This window comes from Cryptomeria japonica, chromosome 1 (genome assembly GCF_030272615.1).
Source record: "Cryptomeria japonica chromosome 1, Sugi_1.0, whole genome shotgun sequence".
In the NCBI taxonomy this organism is placed as follows: domain Eukaryota; kingdom Viridiplantae; phylum Streptophyta; class Pinopsida; order Cupressales; family Cupressaceae; genus Cryptomeria; species Cryptomeria japonica.
In genome coordinates this window covers 258112544-258133086 of record NC_081405.1, presented here as the reverse complement: position 1 = coordinate 258133086, position 20543 = coordinate 258112544, and the positions used below count along the sequence as shown (strand labels likewise).

The 20543-nt window shown below is 33.7% G+C and overlaps 1 protein-coding gene across 1 annotated transcript; it reads right to left on the bottom strand.

Moving 5' to 3' along the window:
- Nucleotides 1–6667: 6667 nt before the first annotated feature.
- On the bottom strand, nucleotides 6668–13678 carry LOC131073775 (uncharacterized). Its single transcript, XM_058010270.2, has 2 exons — nucleotides 13262–13678; nucleotides 6668–8764 (listed from the first exon to the last, which is right to left on the bottom strand). Exons 1-2 carry the CDS (start codon nucleotides 13331–13333, stop codon nucleotides 7070–7072), a joined length of 1767 nt encoding a protein of 588 aa, XP_057866253.2. The 5' UTR covers nucleotides 13334–13678; the 3' UTR covers nucleotides 6668–7069.
- Between the last annotated feature and the right edge of the window lie 6865 nt (nucleotides 13679–20543).

The window sequence follows — 20543 nt, the reverse complement described above, 5'->3', positions numbered from 1 at the left end:
AAACTAGTTGTAACTAGTTTAGACCTTAACATTATATGATTATTCTTTAGGAATAAAACATAATAGACTATGCCAAGTTTGCCTTTCTATGTGTCTTTCTCTATTTTGAATATTTCACAGTGTTTTGTGTTATTAACGTTGGATAAAAGTGTTGGTAAGCAGGAGTTTCAATTTTTGTAATTCCTAGAATAGTTTGTGAATTATGGATCATGTAAGAATCATTTACTCTTCCATTTTCCTCAAATTAGAAAATTAGATTGTGCCTTTAGGTGAGACGAATCTATAAATAGTTAACTATTAAAAGAGATAGAAAGGGTCTCACATTTTCACCAAGCCTTGATAGGTGCTTCCCACATAAAGGATATGAATGATATGCCCCACGTTTAATTAACTCTATGTATTCCGTTCTCCTTCCAACTATGAAGGGTTTGTGATGTGTTGTGCTCAATTTTGAAAATTGGCAGTTCCTTGTGATTTCATGAAAGATGATTTTAAGTGTTGTAATAGCTTTGCATCAATGCATTGCCTTAGTTTAGCTATGATAATATTTGATCCTTTTCTTTTCCAAATCCCCCTATAACAACGAATAACCAACTTCTAAAATCCTAGAGGTTGTTTCACAAACCGCAACTTGGTCCCACAATTATGAAAGTTCCAGAGTACCCTTATTTAAGTGGGAGTTTTAGAAGTCAACAAATACATTATGTAACAAAAAATTTACAAAAAATGCATGCACCAAATATTTATTTAATGATTGATATTTAAGAAAGTATGAATTGATCTTATTTCTAAAAATACTTATGTTGGGTAGGAGATAACACTTATTAAAAATACTTTAATACATAAAAAATAAATTATTCTGTAAAAATATACTTAAACATTTTATTTTCAAAAATTTAGTTCAAATCTTCTTTAGGTTCTTAATGGTTTGCTATCTATAAAAGATAAAAAGTAAACATTTGGTTAAACGCATTGATTTGATTGTTCTACTTAAGCGAAAAAAGTGTCAAGTTTTTATGCTTCTGCCCTTATTTTTAAGCTATAATGAGTGTAGAATAGAAATGAAGGCAAAATTGGTTAAGGTTTTACCTTTCAAAAAAACAAGTAAATTAAGTGTAGGTTTATGGATTAAATAATGATCTTGAGAAGAGGTTGTTATTGAATCAATAATGGGAGAAGGTATAAAGCCTAAAATAATCAATGATCCATGAGTGGAAAACTGAATAGTATTTAGAGACAAAATCTAGTTGAAAGGAAGATGTGTGTGTGTGTGTGTGTGTGTGTGCGTGCACGTGTGTGAGTGTGTGCGTGCATATGTGTGTGTGTGTGTGTGTGTGTGTGTGTGTGTGTGTGTGTGTGTGTGTGTATATGTATATGTATATATATATATATATGTATATGTATATATATATATATATATATATATATATATATGTATATGTATATATATATATATATATATGTATATGTATATATATATATATAAACACACATATATACATACATATACATATATATATATGTATATGTATGTGTATGTGTGTGTATATATATATGTGTGTGTGTGTGTGTGTGTGTATACATATACATATACATATACATATACATATACATATACATATACATATATATATATATATATATATACATATATATATATATATATATATATATATATATATATATATATATATATATATATATATCAAGTTAGTTTAAGTTCACAAAAGTTAAGGAAGAAAGTGAAATTTTAAGCAAATTCCTAAAATTCCTTACAAGTATTAATCAAGGCCCAACAAATGATACTCTAATTAATATAAATTAGCCTTAAATTAATATGAAGAATTGAATTTCACAACATGACATGTAAAAGCATAATTGACAAGGGGGTTCAAGATTGTGGATTTAAATTTCATTGGAGTTATTTAACTTGTAGGCTAACAAAGAATGGTTGTGAACCAAATAGGAAGCTAGGAGTGAGTATATATGGTTGTGATGAGCTAATCCTACTACTCTAAGCTTTGGATGGGATTATGCCTATGATCTTGATGAGCTTTTGTGATTGTGTCGTTTTTCTATGATCATGCCTATAAGACTTGTAGACCTATAGAAAGTGCTCATGTTCGCCTAGTATATGATCTCTATCATAGTGATGTTGAGTAACATGTTTAGAGATTGCTATGCAAGGGTTGAAGTTGGAAGCTTCCATACACATTAGTCAGGCCTCATGTTGTCACTTTTTATAATGCAAAAGATGAATACTCTAGAATTCCTCCTTTAAAAATATTTATATAAGATTTTAATCATTCTATAATGCTTTCATAATGTACAAAGTGACGATCTAATGATACTTCTGAATAATCTTTCCTTATTATGATTAACGGCCTAGAAAATGCCTTTAAATATGATAGCCTAGAACCTAATTCAAATAATTTTGTACATAAATCAATAGACAACAATCAAATTTTAAAGTCTACTTGGCCTAGAATGTGTAGGAAGCAAATTGAAATTAGATAGACATAATTGCACTAGCAATCTTGTCCAAGGGATAGTGTTGCAATAGCAATCATGTCTTGGAAGTGTAGATGGATGATGAAATGTGCTAATGAATGTGAGCTAGGGTAGATGAATGGATGGGTGTTTTTTAAATGTGAGTTATAGTAGATGAATGGATGGGTGTTTTTTAGGTTGTGCATTAATAACTCAATTTTAGTACTAAATCAACATTTATCAAGGAATGGTTAAAGTGGATAAAACTAGCAAGGAAATGTACAAAGTATGCAAATTTTCCTCTTCAAGTTGAAGGATCCAATGCCTATGATGTAATGGGTATTAAAAGCTATTTTTTAACTTTTAGATTGTTGGTTGTGACTTTAAGGCTATTGTTGGTGACTTTCACTATCAATAATTTATATATATATATAAGTCAAATAAAACAAATCACGTGATGCTACAATAAAAAAAAATGACTTAATATATAAATGTTGTGCTAGCTTGTATCTTAAATTTGACAATTATTTACATGTCAAAACAATAATATTTTAAATAATAAATATAATATTTTCAAAATAGCCCCAAATCTAAATTGATATTTTTGATATTTTTTTAATTAAACATATTTAAGATATTTATACTGATTAACTCTATGCAATCATTAACTTTACCCAAATTTTACAATTTTAAACTTAAATAATCAATTAGACATTTTGTCTAACTCAAGTAGGATGGAGACTTGAAAAAGATGGCCTCAATTAGTTAATTGCATTAGTAAAATCTAAAAAGACTGGTGAAAAAAATACTATATTCACTTTGGGATTGTATCTTTAGCCAATGGATCCAATGAAACAGGTCTGGGACCTTTCTTGGGTGCTGCTAAAATATTTCAGTAATTTTCATTAGCCAAACTGGTCCTTGAACGGCTTCAATTAGTTTTGACATTGCCATCCTAGACTCTAGTCCTAGATACTAGATTGAGACTCAAAATTGTTTTCTGCAATAACAGAGGAATGAGTGAGATTGATAGTTATCTTCCTTGTCCTCCAATGTAGACTCTAGTCAATAAACTAAAATAAAATACTAGCATGACAAATAACATTAGAAAGCTTGACGACTCACAGCAAATAAATGATCTGGGTAGAGAAATATTAAAGTGGGAAGGTCACAACAGGACGACCTAATCTCCATTTTTAAAGAGAATTATTTACAGCATAATCATGTTGAGAATGATTTTTGTGGGGTGGTTAGGATCTATATAATTAGGGTATGTGGTAAAAATCATTGCAAAGGCTTATGACTTCACTTATTGCATATGAGTGAACTGAAGAAGATATTAATGTCTGAGAATGTTTTTTAAGGTAGTTGGATATATATAAATAATGATTTAAGAGACTCCTAAAACACTGTTAGGAGCTCTTGCCCTGTGGTGATTTGATTAGATTCTTCTGTATCCATCAGTCAATTCAGCACAACGAACCTGCTTTGAGAAAGTTGCTGGAGTGGATGGGTATGTTTTTACTTTAATAGAATTTTGGATTCCATGAAAAGCCATTTGAAAAGACTTGAAACCCACCCAACTAAAATACCATAAGATGTCTAATGATGCCAAGAATTGTTAGGCCATTGGGGTCTACATAAGATCGGTCACATGCACAATAAATAACTTGATGGTCTATAAGCACTTGAAGATGCACGGCATTGGCAATTATTCAATGTTTGAATGTACTGAAGTATACTAGGGTCTTCATATTTGGGTCATTCTTATACTTAAGCTATTCACCAGTCCATTAGAACTTCTGACATTTCATCCCAAATTCCATGGGGAAACCTGAAAGTCAATCCACACTCCTATGCAGGGGAGTGCCTGACTGACTTAAACAGCTTTCAGTTGTTAATCAGGAATCTAGATGATAATTTCTTTTGTAAATGATTTTGATTCAAAAGAAATTAAATTATGTAAAAATTTGATGTAATGCTTGTGTTTTTTATTATATAAGCAGGGAAGGATCCTGATCATTTGGACAAAAAAGGCAATAACTTGTACAATAGGGCATTCAGTGCACCGAAAGCTGTCAATCTGAAATTACTTTTGGGTGGTAATTCACATGTTGATAAATAAATATTTCCATACCCTTTATTTTGTGATTATTAAGTGTATACAAGTGAAGAGTCACAGTGAATGAAATGTCCTTGCACAGAACAAAATTGGTATAGAATCTAGATATCTTAAATATAATTTAAGTACTTCTATTGAATATGTTGTATAGAACAAATAAGATGTATTTAAGATATGTATGCCAATTTACAATATACATATTATTATATATTATTCTTACATTTTATTTTTTTACTTTAATGAAACACATAATAGATATATATTATCAATTATAATAAATAAATAAAAAATAATTCAAAGACAATTTCAAAATATTTTGTTTCACACATTACTTGTTTTCTCTGCTGTTTTAAACTTTTTGTTACGCTTGCTAATTGTTCTTACTATTTTTTGATTGAATGAGACATCATTAATAGTATGTTTATTACTAAATAACATTACTAATATTATACTTATTATTAAATATAATTATTTGACATGTAAATAAGTATTTTTTTTATCACATTCACATTATTATAACCCCCTTCCTGCCACTGTAATTATGTCTCAATGTAATTAAATTTCTCAAAATAAAAATATCTAAACTCAAATGAGATCACAAGTCCCTCCATTCCACTCCAGATATTCTTGGTCTCGAGCCACATGAACCTTCTAGATTTTGATTGTAATCACATCCATTGATTTTCAAGCTATTGAATAGCAGCACTTTCGAAGGTAATAAATAGTATCTTAACAAAATCTAGGAATGATAGAACTGCGTTCTGTTCCTGTTTGGTTCTAGATGATTGGACATGTTTTGGAGTAGCCTTTCATCCTAAGAAACAATTGTGGGCCGCTCATGTCAATTGTGAGGCATGTGAGTTGCAATGAAGCTATAGATGTATCCTTGATATTTGTGAGATTTACAAGATGAGCTAAAAGATGCACCATGTAACTGTCCAAATTCATTCCCTATGTTTGGAGTAAAGCTGAGCCACTGCACATGGTGCATTTGTGCTTTCAGACTTCTGATCCACTAATCCCACTATTGGTACACGGGGCTTGTCACTCTGCATTGATACCTCAACAATGGAGATAACTAGTTGGCAGTGTAACCAATTTCACAATCTGCCTATAGTTCTCACCTTGACCAAATGTCGACATTACATTTGAGTGGGGTGATGGATGGTCCAGTTCTGATTTACTCGGCCTATCGATAATGGTTAGACATTCAATTCTTGCAGCAGTTATACTCTACTCCATAAATTAACCAAATGGTATTGGTTGACAACAACCACTTCCTTCCAATCCTGATTAGACTTCCACCTTCAGAATTTGAGGATCCAAAGTTAATTTGTATACACATTGAGAAACACCAGCAATGGTTATAAGCGACTGTTCTAGCAGCTCACTGCACAAATTCAGAGGCACATACATGAACAAACAGAAAACCGTGGCTTTTAATGCCATCAAATAGCTCAAAACAAAATAACTCTAGGAGAAAACAGCATATACAGAGTTTTGGAGACAACATCTCAAGTCACACTTCATAACCCATCATCAAACACTATTCATCTTAACCATAGGTCAAGAAGTCTGACCCAAATTATTGATTTCAAAAATCTTTGTATCAGAAGTTGTTCTGTTCTAAAAATTGAAGTCCATAAATTCAATTCAAATTTCACTTCATTTTAATCAATATATTACAAACAAGAATAGAAGTCCATAAATTCAATTCAAATTTCACTTCATTTTAATCAATATATTACAAACAAGAATAGAAGTCCATAAATTCAATGAACATACAAATACTAGCGTTTCCAATTAGGTAGATGCTTCTTTGCAGGGAACAGCAAAATGAATACCACAGCCACAAGAGCATTGAAACTTTGTTCATTTTCTATTTTCACATTTCCATATTTCAAAAAGTTACTATATTTTCATATAATTTTGTGTGCAAATCCTCTGAACATGTCTTAGTTCTTCAACTTTATAGACATCGCATATTACTGGATAGGAAAAGTGCAGAAGTATAGTTTAGTGCCATAAATCCTGGATAAAGAACGGTGAAAATCAGAATTCTAAGATTTCTGGTAATACTATTATAGCTGGTTAAAAGGTTCCACCAAATTTACATAGTAATATCTTATACAAACTATTAACACCACTCAAAGGCTGGACCATCGCAACCCTGGTGGGCATTTAGTTAATGAATCTAATCCTTTTGCAATCCTGTACAACTGGCCACTATTTAGTTTAGTAAGGCTTTTTCCTTTCATCTTCTTGCCTCATGAACTACAAAAAGTTTACAAAAACAGTAATAAAGTATAAAAGCTACAGGAAACTAGTATCGGATCTCAACCTCATGTCCCTGCCATTTCCTGCAAGACAGAAGAATGGAAGATGGCAATTATGAGAAGAGCTTCGGAGGCTTTGGAGCTGTCAGTTTAGTAGCATATGGTAAAGTCATTTACTGAGTCATTGCAATTTGGCGTATTTAAGAGAAGATCTTGGGTCATGCACAAAATGGCCATTGACTGCAGAACTAGGCAGAGTTCTCTTCTTGGAAGATGAACTAGTTGAAGCTGCTGACTGCAGTGGAGCATTAGCAGGTATATGAGAAGCGTCATTCTGATACAGAGAACAGAAGACAGGCCTAGAACTTGGGACTAATTGTTTTCCATTACGAGCAGGTGCATTTAGTTGGGTTGGCTTCAGAAGAGGGTTTATTAGGTTGGAAGTTGGCATAGAGACCAAAGGAATATCAAAAGAGTCCAATGGTGGTGGAGGATGTCGCCACTGTGGAAGAGGCCCTGCAAGTAGAAGGGTCTGCAGCAAAGGCCCAGCTTTCATTACAGCTTCCAGCAGCTTGCCTTTCTCTGGCAGAGATTTCATTATTACTTGAGGATCAGCTTCTGGTGGTTCCGGTAAATGAGCATGTACTGCATTAGAGATCAAATCTCCATGCTTCTGCAACTGCATGATATTTGAGGAAGCTCCAGCAATAGTTTGTGAAGATGGCATATTGACTGGCATGGTGGATATCCTATGATTTACAACTGGTGATAAGCAAGCAGCTGATGGAGGTGGACTGCTCTTTATCATCCCACACTCGCCCACAAAGGGTTCATGTGGCAAGGCATTTATTTTCTCTGGAAAATTCACTGAGCCAGCAGCTTGCCACAACGACTCATTCTCTGCACTGAATTGGGAGCACAGTTTTCCATCCTTAGATTGCAACCCCTTGTCAGAAATAAGCTCCTCTGATTGTATATGTTCAGAGGATCTCATTTGTATGACTGGACCCTGTGTTTCTCCTTCTGAAGGGGAACTGTGGTTGATTTCCTGCTGGTGGTGGTTAGCCTTGTTCTGTTCATTGACATGTTGTTGCAAGTTTAAAATATCTTGCTGCTGACATTGCATATCACAGCCATAATTAGATGCGTTTACAGTTGATTGAATTGAAGGTTGATGCTCAACATGCATATTGCGCTCTGCAACTGATGAGCTAACATTTACTAGAGATTGTGACTCCATAATCCGCAAGTCATTTGGCACAAAAGAAGAGCGATGAATTTCAGATATATTGGAAGAGCTTCCCATATTTTTCTGGCACAGCCCTAACTGGTTCTGAGTCCTATAATTCCCAGGTCTGCCTGTGTTGCACCCTAATGGCAACTGAACTTGTTGCATACTTTGTCCAGGAAATGAAGATTGGTGGTATTCTTCACAGAATTCAAATAATGGTTGTTGCAACAAGTCCATGCTATTAGAGTCTGTGAGGTTTAGTTTAGAAGGCTCTTGTATTGACGAGACTGCATCAAACATTGATTGCCCAGGGGATGACACAAAAGAGTGATGCTTGTATGTGCCAGAAATACTATCACATTCTGTGATAGTGGAGTCACCTCTGAGTGATCTTCCAGCAGGACTGTCAGGTGACAAATTTGAAAGACCAGAGTGGAAATCAGTTAGACCTCTCTGAATTAGCTTTTCTTGCAGTTTCTGGCACTGCTCCCTTGCCTCATCTCTTTCTTTGCAAGTTACATGGAGCAGTTGCATTAATTGCCTTGCTGTCTCTTCATGTCGTTTGATTTCATCCTTTGCATTTAATCGGGTAGATTCCAACTCCAGGGTCGTGTATATCAGCAGATGCTTCAATTCATCAGGACTCTGCACCATCAAAAGTTCGAGTATTTGTAAAACAAAATGAAATGTTGAGGAATATTTAACATCATGCTCATAGGTCTACCAAGAGTTAACAAGCTAAGAAATCTCAGAATTAATCATATCTCTCCTTACTTGTACTTGCTACTAGTTTCTTCTATTTAGTTGGAATAGGCGAATTATTAGGTGCATCAGTCCCATTCCCACCAGGTTTAAATATCTATTTCGATTAAGTGCAACATTTGCCAGCAAATAATGATAAATCTATTTATGTATTGCACATTTTTATACAGCTCAGAATTCAATCAAGACAGAAACGTGGTTTTTGGTTTCAATAAGAACATCTCAAGCGTGAGGGAAAAAACCAAGACTCCTGCATTAAACGTATCAACAAGAGAAATCCCATTGAACACACTGTATGTTTCCTTTGGCAAGCTCTGTTGTCCCCGTCTGTGTTGCATACTCTTGACAATGGATGAAATATCAACAAATGCACAGATCAAAATTTAGGAAAGCATGGAACATTCTAATCTTGTTTGACATTCCAATCACCTCTGTTCCTCCTATCCCACAGACTAGATTCACATTTTGTCTACATTTTATTAATTTCAGAAATAGACATGTAACTCAGAAAAAATTAGTATACATATCTTTAATAAATATGTTTGAATTACATCAAGAGATATCATTATGGGAAGCATCTATTTAATAATTTATGTAGAGCAAAAAAATTTATTTTTTATTTTTCACGTTTCACTAGAGTGAGGATTTGTGCAAAGGCATAAGCATATATCGTGCTCTACAGCAGAACAGATGGTACTTTGGTAAAAGGGAGTAGATGGGTTTCAATAGATCAACCTAGGGCACTCAACGATAAGCATCTGCTCTTATAAGCTGTCAGATCTAACAGCTTTCTCATGTTAGCTGATCATCAGCTTCTTTGATGAGGTCAACAACACGCCCAGCAATTTTCTCCAGCTTATTCCCTTGGTCCTTGAAAACACTGAAGAGAATGTAAAAACATAGCCAGTCCAAAGACAGGAAGAAACACTTCTGAAACATCCAATTACCCATAGCAAGTAAAGCCTTTTCTATCTGAAACGTTGGGCAGAGCCTCTTCCAATTTCTTCAGTGTGAGAGTGTTGAATTTTCCAGGTTGCTTATGCATTTGGAAGGCTCGAGCATGTTAAGCTCAGAGGGTTTAATCCCCCAAAACACCGGGACAATTGGAGCCCGGGTTTCAAGCACCCAACTAAGCTCATCCAAACAACAGACTCTGCATAGCGTAAGGAGAAGACCATAACATGAACTAAAGCTGAGCGTATTGCACGTTCTATTGACTTCGTTATGGTTTCCCCTCGTATAGAATTTTCCACGTTGCTTATACATTTGGAAGGCTCGAGCATGCTAAGCTCCGAGGATTTAATCCCCTAAAACACCGGACAATTGGAGCCCGGGTTTCAAGCATCCAACTAAGCTCATCCAAACACCACTCCGACTCTGCATAGCGAGGAAAAGAAATCACAACATGAACTAAAAGCTAAGCATACTGCACGCTCTATTGACTTCGTTATAGCTTCCCCTGCTCGTATAGAATTTGTCTAAAAATACATCACATCATCTCTTCTTTAGATTATAATATAGATGACTGGCAGTATTTTGTTTGGTATAGCGACCATGATGACTAATGAAACCTGACAAGTTCTGGGATAAAAATTGTAAGGCAGAGGATAGGCGTGAGAGTGAGGGGATGAGGAACGGAAGGAGAAAGTATTTACCCTAGCAGTGGCGATATGTGGCAGAAACTTTTTCATCCTTCTGCCAGCGCTAGACGATTTAAAAAGTATCCTTGTTATCCTTATCATCGTTTTGATTTTGTGAACACGGACTATCAAACCCCGTTGCTGTTAGTGATCAACGCCTCTCGGCGTAACAACAAAACCTACCGCTTGTTTCTGAAGGAACTTGCCTAGCTGAGATCTATCGTGCTTAGGACATAGACTTGAAGGTAAGGCTTAAGCTGCTTGAAAGGAAAAGATTACTGCAATCAAAATTGACTACAAATAAATCTTGGAGCTTGACAGTCAGAATGCCCTAAGGCACAAGAATGTTCGTCAAAATTATTGTTAGTCATAGGGACATCAGAGAGGTTTTCACGGCCAAAAAGTGAATGCATTCCCCTTGACTAACAGCTTGTTCCCAAAGAAACATTACCTAGTGTAGACACCTTGAGGTAGATCATTGGCTTAACAGTAAGGCTCAAGCCCAAATTTGATACAAAGAGGTTGTGCATTTGTAGCCATGTAAACCCAACCTAGAATAAGCTTGCTAGAAACCTTCTAGAATTACCTGGGAGGAAATTCTGAATGGAAGGCGAGAATAACCACTTAAGGAACAGGTACGTGCGGTCAAGTTCCCATATGATCGGCATAATTCTGAAATAACCGGGATGAAGCATTTTAATTTTAAGTTGTGATAAAGGGAAAAATGCTCAGGACCATTTAAAGCATGGAAACCAAACGTAGTTCTAAAATATTTGTTCTAAACTAAACAAAAGTTAGGGTATTTCAGGTAGATCAAACAAGAGTTCCACTCTGGTTTGGAAACAACTCATGGCCAAAACAGCAGTTCAAAGTTGAACATCCCCTGTTCATATTATATTCTAATAGAAGCCCCAAAGATCAATAAAAAGCTTTCCTTTTATCAGCAATTTTCTAGCAGTATCAACTCAGGTCTATAAATTCAAAAATGTAAAAATAGATACCCCAACTAAGAAGATGAAATGTGGTAGGCAAGCAAGTGTTTGTAAATAAGGATAGAATGTTTATAATCCCTGTGTACAAACTGCTGTGCAATCAAGAACTCGATCTGAGTTTCTTGCCAGGTGTAAGCAAAAATTTTTCTTGAAGGACATTAGAATTACGAAAGAAACTCAATGAAGCCATTAAGAAACTTTTTCAAACAGGCTAAGAACCTAATCTATAATCAGTATATAATGCATGCTATATGTTGTTATTCTGCTCTGGTGCATGAGTGAGCGAAGTAGAAATCACAGAAATATATATTGGGTCCTCCTTTTACGCCCTTCTCATTAAAATGGAAGCATGAAACTATAAACTCATTTGCATGGCAAGTAAAACAAACACTTGACACGCACAACACCAAATGATCTATTGCAAGAAGAAACCACTTCAACCTGCCATTAAACACAAGTTAAAAACAACCTTGAAATATCAGAACAATAACACAAGAAACCATGGCATATAAAAGAAACTAGACTAGGGAATTCTTCTGCTTGGACTTCTTGTGTAAAACAGATAACGAGGGGCCACTCGAAGAACATCAGAAATATAGAAAAATGAAAAAAGCAGAAAAATAGACACATTCCTCATTAAAAACCATAAATATTTGAATATGGATAACGTCAAAGGGATTTGAGACCAGTTTCATTAATGCCTACTAACAAGAGTTGGCAACGCAATGAAGCTTTTATCACAGGGATATATAACAAGCAACTAGGTTAATTATGTTCTGGTTTGTGGCCTGGACCAGGCTTAGGTTAACGAGGTTGGAAAGTATGCGACCTTCACCACTTTTTCCATCACAGCTACACTTGTCCATAAGGCTTTCCTTATGGAATCGTGGGATCTGCATCCTCTAAATTCTGCATTCTGACTATAAAATGAATGCATGGTGTATTCTTCATGTTTAAAATTTTATTTTATGACTATTTAATTTAAATTTCTATCATTACACCTATCATTTTAAAGATGGGGGATGCAGTCATAAGGCTGCATTCTGTTCCCTATCCGTCGTAATGAAAGCCTTTCCTAAACGAAAAACAGACAAACTCCTCTAGAAAACATTTCAATCTAAGACAGTGGCCAGAAGAGATGGATACTATCAAACACCCAACTTGTCTTTAAAAGCATGCCCCTTCTGGAAACAGAGGAAACACAAAAGTAATGCATTGATGGAGAAAGAGAGACATGGATACTACACAAACACTTTGGTGCATACCAGACCTTCCATAACACACTAACTTGCATGAACTTGACCACTATCACTCCGCAAATACACCTATTTTTCATTTTATAGATGGAGGATGCAGGACATTATAAGGATGTTATATCATCCTCAAATCCAAGATCATTTTAAGTATGGAGCATGCAGGACTTCATAAGGAAGACAATATCATCCTCAAATCAAGACCAACTTCACTATAAAACCAAAGTCCACCTGACGTAGCACTCTAACTTGCCACTAGACCACGTCCTGACATAGGATCAAGCACTCAGATAGTCATCATTGAGCAATGCCAAAAAGCCATACACTCAAGTTGAAAGGTAGTCACATTTGCATGCGTTGCCATTTAACTAACAAAAACCAAAGCAACTAAAACAGATAAAGAAACCACAGAAGTCTATTAAAAACTGAACAACATTATTACAGATATGGGAGTTGAGACAAGCAGGAGGGAAAACTCAGAATACTATAACACACCTGTCCCTGATAAACCCAGTGAGGATACATTCTTCCATCCAGCAGACTGCCCTGCATGCTCATTCTGTCCATTACTTCTTACTATGCCGCCACCTCTAGGGGAGCAGCATTTATCAAACCACTCGACAAATTGGGAAGCAAAATCTGGTATAATAGGGCCAAAGACGAATAAGATTGTACTAAAACAGCCAGAGAGCAAAACAGACAAGTTCCCACTTTGTGAATCTCTTCCCAAGTTCTGCACTCCAAGGTCTACTAAATATAGGACCTTACCTCCCCTGCACATCATCATCAGGAAGTAACTATTGTTTCACACATATCGAGGTCTAACCCCCATCCTAATCACTGAACCGACAGGTGACATAAACATGTACCCTACAAAGATCTAAAAGAGTCCAAAAGTGGCCTTATTTGTCCACCCACCCGGTCCTGAAAAGTCACACCCCCCCTAGCCCACATAATCTTTCCTCCATTGACACCGCTAGATTTCTTGTACCTTTCAGACACCCACCCTCCAATCCAATTACCATATGTTTTTTCATAAAATTTTCTGGGTACCTTCAAATTCCGATCCCGAGTTCCCAACGACCATATATATTTTTAACAATTTTTCCCTGCTCATAATTCCTTCCAGGGTTTCCAATGGCTGAAAATGTGTTTTTTCACCTAATTTTTCTTTTTATCCCTAGCATCCAACGTTTCCAAAAGGCAAATTATTCTTCCAATAAATTTATATCCTTTGTCCTAAAATTGATATGTTTTCACAAATTTTTTTTGGGTATTTCTCTAATATCAATCAATTTCCGCTTTTTTTAAACTGTAAATCCTTCCACCGGTTTTCATTAAACAAAAGTTTGTGGGTATTTCTCCAATCCAAAATTTCCCAAATGAATTTTCCCAGATTTTTGTGAGTAATCCATCCAATTCCATATTTAGAACAAAATTTTTAAATTTTTAAATCTGAACTTTATGCACGAATGGTATGCCTGCAAAGTGTTGACCGGGAGCAGTGATGTGAATCTCTAGGTCTGTCCCACAGCACATATCCCGGGGCGCCGTTGTCTGACTTTACTAGTTTTGACCGAGGTACTCACTGAACATTTGTATACTCTTTATTTGTCCGTATGTAGATGTATGCAGAAACCCTAAAATAATCACAAATGGGTTACATACATTATAATTTTATGCCCTATCTTAAGGTATGTGTCTCTATTTTAGCGCAGAAACGCCTCGAATATGGAAGCTGTGCATTTGCAGCTTAATATCTATCAATTCCAATTCCGACCCGGTTACTGAGGTTCATATGCACTGCCCAAGAAAACCGAAAAACCCGCCATGAAGCCCCCTACCCAGCCGCCACGGCCGCCGCCACGGCATGTGCTTTGCCCCCCTTTCAGTGCGAACAGTAGAGAAAATTTTAAGGTTTGCAAGTATTTTCAAATCCAGCTAATAATAAAAATGACATCTTTCCTTTTACAGACTAAATTCATGGATTCTGCTTCAAATTCGCGATAATGCTCATCTCTAGATCAGTTGATTTCAGGGTACAAGTTTTCCCTCCTCTAGAAGGTCTTTGTTTTCCATCTTACGCGACATTAAGCTATTATCATCCCCGAGCAAAACAAGACCAATTCTCGCAACATATTTTATTTTAAAAACAAATATTTTAAAAATGTAAAATTAATTGATAACTATGTAAGATATCTGAATTAGCTTCTTAGTCTTCCCTAAATAAGGAAAATTAAAATCTACTTTCCTTTAATATTCTTACCATGATATAAATATTTAGAGTTAAAAAGAGACAAGTAATTAAAAGTTTTAGAAATTTAAATTAAATAGACATTTAAAAAATTTAAACATGTATATAAATATTTTTAATATGAAGAAATTTTTAAAAAATAAGTATAAATTTTAAATAATAATAATTAATTTGTTCTAATTTTTGACAATGGTTTTTAAAAAGAAAGATGTGGAATATAAATAGAATGGGAGATAGAATACATGAATGTTTTATAATCTAATTCAATAGAACAACTTAATTATAAAATTAATAGATAGATGAATATTAGAAACAAAGAATTTTTAAGATATGTAAATTAGATGAACTAAAGGATCAATTATGATTTTAAAATTAAAACCAATTTATTTAAGCTATTTTTAAAATAATAATATGAAGTACCTAATAAACCTAATCTATAAATGTGATAAAGACATCTTGTTATGAAAGGATATTAAAGTTGGTGAAATGTGAAATATATGATTATAAATTAGAAAACAACTACAGAAATCATACTTTAGTTCTAGCAAATTGACTTTTCGAAACACATCTTAAATCAATTCAAAGAAACTAAAGAATATAACTAGTCAATAAACCTTCTAAGAGAGACTTCAGAAAAAACTATAATATGTAGGTGCTTAACTCAAGCCAAATAAAAGATAAAACTAATAAAAGATGGAACATATAATAAGAAATCTTAATTTTAAAAAAAAGAAGATAAAAGATATAATGTAAGCTTACCAGTGTTGAAAAGTACATCATATTGTTTGTATTGGACCTCATATTCTCTATATCACATTGAACTTTTTGCTTAGATGATGTTCAATTTACTTGATCGCTTGCTTATAACCACTACTATTGCTGAAATTTGAGCCTTAAAACATGTAAAGAGTCTCCCACTTGTGATGACAACTGTGGAATTGGGGTACACCTTTATATATGAAATGAGCATTCATGGTGTGTTCTCTTATATGGAGGGGCAGAACCAATAAGAGACCTCCCAACGCATTCTCATCGTTAATAAATAAATAAATAATAAAAAGACGTTTTTTTCTTTTTAAATTAAAGCCCCCGCTTAAAATTTGGTCCCAAAATGTCTTGGAAGTCACCTTCGCTTCAAATTTAAAAAATCAAACACACTCCTCAAAACTCATTTTCACTTGCATTATTTTCAAATTTGGGACGAGCCTTAAACAACACCATCTTTTAATCAAATCTTTACATAGTTTTTATTGAAATTATGGACAAGCTTAAGAGATGCAAATAAGTGTTTTTTTTAAATAAATTTTTTTTTAAAGAAGATTTGTATCGAATATATAATTGTTTTAGCTATTTAATATAAGAATTTGAATCTTAGGTTGAAATCTCTTTGATTAATGGGTATCCATTTCATCAAAATCATTATCGAGAGTACAATTGGTCTTATCTTTTATGTTGTCATAGTCTTGCACTCCATGACACTTGATATCTACTAGACTTATTTAGATCCATTTCAACTTCACTAGTATATCAAGGGCCCATTAACAAGAACATCTCTTTAAACTAAAACCGCGGATTAAAAAATATAGATATTGTCATTTTTAAAATTATTTTATTTCCTTACAAAATTATTTATTTATAAAAGAATTATTTTATATTATTATATTTATTTAAGAATTATTTTTAAATTGGGGTTCATTCTTAGTGTGATGGTTAAGTAGTTGCATTGTTAATGGTGCAACCAAGGTTCAAATGAGATATAAGATGGGCGTGTAAGAGGAGGAAGATGCATGTGAACGACATCAAAGAAACAAGGAGACGCCTACACATACCCAACATGGAGTATTAGGTTGGCAGAGGCCCTTTATTGATAAAAAAAATGAATTATTTTTTAAATTATTTTATTTTATTTAAAAACAATTTAAGAATTACTTTATTTTACTTCAAAATTGTTTTAAAATTATTTTATTTTTCTTTACTTAAGAAATATTTTATTTATTTGAGAATTATTTTATTGTTTCAATTTTTTAAAATATATGTAGACTTTGTTTTAGTTTTTATCTATACAACCATGACATAATGTTTAGTGCCTTACTATCACACATCTTAGTATGATAATAAAAAATTCATCGTCATATTTTTTTTTTAAATAAATACATTCAATATAGTTTATTTAGAGTGAATAGTTAAATAAAAATAAAAATTTAACTTACAATTAAAGAGTTTACATTGAACAATAAATATTCAATTAAATTTAAATTTTGTAAATAAAATAAATGTGAGACTTGGCTAAAATATATTGATAAAGATGTTAGGAGTCAATTCTATCAATTTGTAAAATTTTAAAAGGGTTTTATAAGATGAATGGCTTTAAATTTTATAAATTGGTTATAAATTGCTCTAATTTAAATCTATGCTTATAGAACTAAATGTTGTGCTTGTAAAATTGAACCTAATGTGCGTAAATGACCTTACCTATAGAAGTGGACTAGCAAAAAAAGATGATTTTTGTAGATGTGTTGTGAGTTGTTGTACTTGTGTCTAATATGAAGTATCATTGAGAGACACCATTTCAGAACTTACTAGAAAAATATTTTTTATTATTTGGTCAAGCTTCTAGATAAATCAATTTAATGATGAGAAATAAAAGTTAAGATAACAATCTAGCAAACATAATACATAGGATGATGTTGTCAGCTAAAAAGAAATAAAGATGTTTTATAATGTTGTGATGATACTCTCATGTGAATTTTCCTCTCTATTCAAGGCATAGACATGATTTTAAATGGATAAAAGTATATCTAAATATAACAACAAAGAACACAAAGATGCACTGGCTTAATTTATAATGACTAGTAGGAAAAGTACCAAGGCTCTATTTGAAATTTGAGTTTGAATGTTCAAGGTTCATATATGTGCATAAGGAAGTGATCTAAGTCAATTTTACACCCACAAATTTGAACTGAGATGAAAAATGAAAAATGTAGGGATTAGATTCAATTCTTGGGGATGAGTAATATTGGAGAAAACAAGGATAACAAAATGAGTCAAATTAAATACAAGAATAAACATATGCCCCTCAAAAACTTGTTATTACATAAAGATTAATCTATTTAAAGTGGGCCCAAATATATAGAGACAATGTAGTTAAAAATGGCAGTAAGGTTCAACTTTAAATGTGATTTATAAAAGCCTCAAGTTTAGATACATGCATGTGGAAGTGACTACATGGTCAATTTTAAACCCTTAAATTTGAATGAAGGTGTCAAACGAGAGTTTTAATTATCATAATTAGTTCTTAGGGATGCATGGCAATGGAGATAAATTAGGATAAGTTGACCTAAATTTAACAAAAGAATATACTAATAGAATTGTTATTGTATGAATGACAATTTAGTCGAAGTGTACCAAAAACATGAGAGAAAATGACATGAGTACATGATTTTCACCATCACACATGAGTTATGTTATTTTTATGTATCAAACATATGTATGGTGGTGTATTCAAATCCCTTAAGGGAGGGGATGTGGTCCTCTATTTGTGAATTCACTAGTTCTTGATTATTAATCTCATGAGCTGTAATGAATACACACATAAAAGTTTACACTAAATTTAACAACATTTCCACCTATTGAAGGTGTCTTGTATCTAAAGTATGTTAAATAAATAATAGATATAAAATTCAGGGTTACATAATTGAATTAAGTGTGCATAACATAATTTTTGGGTTTGGAGGCTAAGCATCCCTAATTTTTTTTTGCAAGTATATTGGTATCAAGTGCATGAACCAAGGACTAAGAGTAGGGGTACATCCATTCCACCAAAGTCAGATAAGATTGATGTTTGAACCTAACCTTATTTCTTATGGTACCAGAACATTTGCATACAACAATAAATGGTCCCTATTAGGCTATTTATGAACAAAATATTCTCAATAATAGACCAACAACCACTTAATGTTTGTAATTTTACAATAAAAAATGGCATTGAAAATGTTTTAGTTTATGTAATTATGGAGAGTTTTGAATTGTCTACTTTTAATTTTTTAAATGATATATTTTACACTTTTCCCTTTCATTTTGTAAAACACTTTAATGTGTTTATTTCTAATGTATTGGCTATAATGTTTAAAATGAAGTATTTTTGTGTTTAATAATAGAGAAATAACTTAATCCTATCATGATTGAATTGTGATTACACATCCCAAGGGATTAATCACGATTCTTTATGTTATCCATTATTTATCCTAGGTCATTTTATGGAAAAGGGACAAACCAAAATCAATTTTTTGGGTGCCAAAGTGACCCCAATTTTTTTTTTAATTTAAATATGGGCCTAATTCGACCACTTTCCAACTACCCATTGTGAGTTAACTTAAGAATGAAATATTTTAATTTGCATGCTAGGGTGTTATACGAAAAGAAAAACCTTAATTCATAGTGTGATAATCTAAAAATAAATGAGAGATAACTAGTAGACATATATGGTTGTCAAAGCATTACCATGTGACATCAATATTACATTAACAATCTAGGCATTTTGTATGAATACCTTCTATCTTCAATCATTATAATGTATTGAAGACTTGTTAATTAGGCTTTTGTGAAAGGAGAACAATCTTAGCCTAGAAAACTCCTTCATAGTGTTTATCAACTTTGCTTTAGCCCTGCTTCGGCTCTACGATTTTGCTAGAAGGTCTCACATTTGCTCTGTTAAATTGGAAGAAACGAAAATGGGGGGGGGGGACAGGCTCAGACTAGAACTCGATAAAGTTGATGATTTTAAAGCTAAATCGGCGGTGTGGTTCGTCTGTTTGGAGGGCGGCATTGATAAATTCATGGAAAGCATGAAAGGGAATGATGAAAGACTTTCCAAGCAATTTGTGAATTCCTAGGAAGATAGAAGAGTTACCATGGGGGGTATCTCTTTCGAAATTAATGACGAGGTTATTGCACAGGCGACAGGTCTTTCGATGGAGGGAAGAAAATGGAAAAAGAAGAGTCATATTGCGGATACCACCAGTCTAAACCAGTTCTTCTGTGATGGCAAAAACCCTATGAAGAGGGCGGGAGGAGCTCCCTTCTCTGTGGGATGAGGTATGTTACATTATGATGAAATACTTCACACTCGAGGGAAGGTATGGAATCTTCTATTACTACCATCTCCCTTTCCTTAACCATTTGAGAAATAAGGACTATATTTCCATTCCATTTTTCTTGTTGCATTCTCTAGATGCTAATGTAAAAGATATTGCCGAGGCCAAGAAAAAGGGTAAAGATTTCCCAATCCTTCACCAGGGCCTCATCCTTCATCTTTACAATTTCCACCTCGCCCTATGCCCGCCTCGCTCTATCTCTATCCAGAATGTGACTAATGCCAGTCCTTCGGCCTACCCTACTGCTAAACTTAGTGCTAGCCCCCCTCGGCTCCCAAACATTAGCTCTTGCAGCAAGAAAAATAAAAAGCACTCCCATGAAGAGGTTAAAACCCCCAAGAAAGTCAGAATCCAGGAGATTGATTCTAAC

Excerpts from the sequence above, each read along its gene's own strand:
- LOC131073775 (XM_058010270.2), bottom strand. The coding sequence starts at position 13,333 with ATGGACAGAATGAGCATGCAGGGCAGTCTGCTGGATGGAAGAATGTAT. Across the intron at positions 8,765-13,261 it reads ACTGGGTTTATCAGGGACAG|AGTCCTGATGAATTGAAGCA; the intron begins GTGTGTTATAGT and ends TTGATGGTGCAG.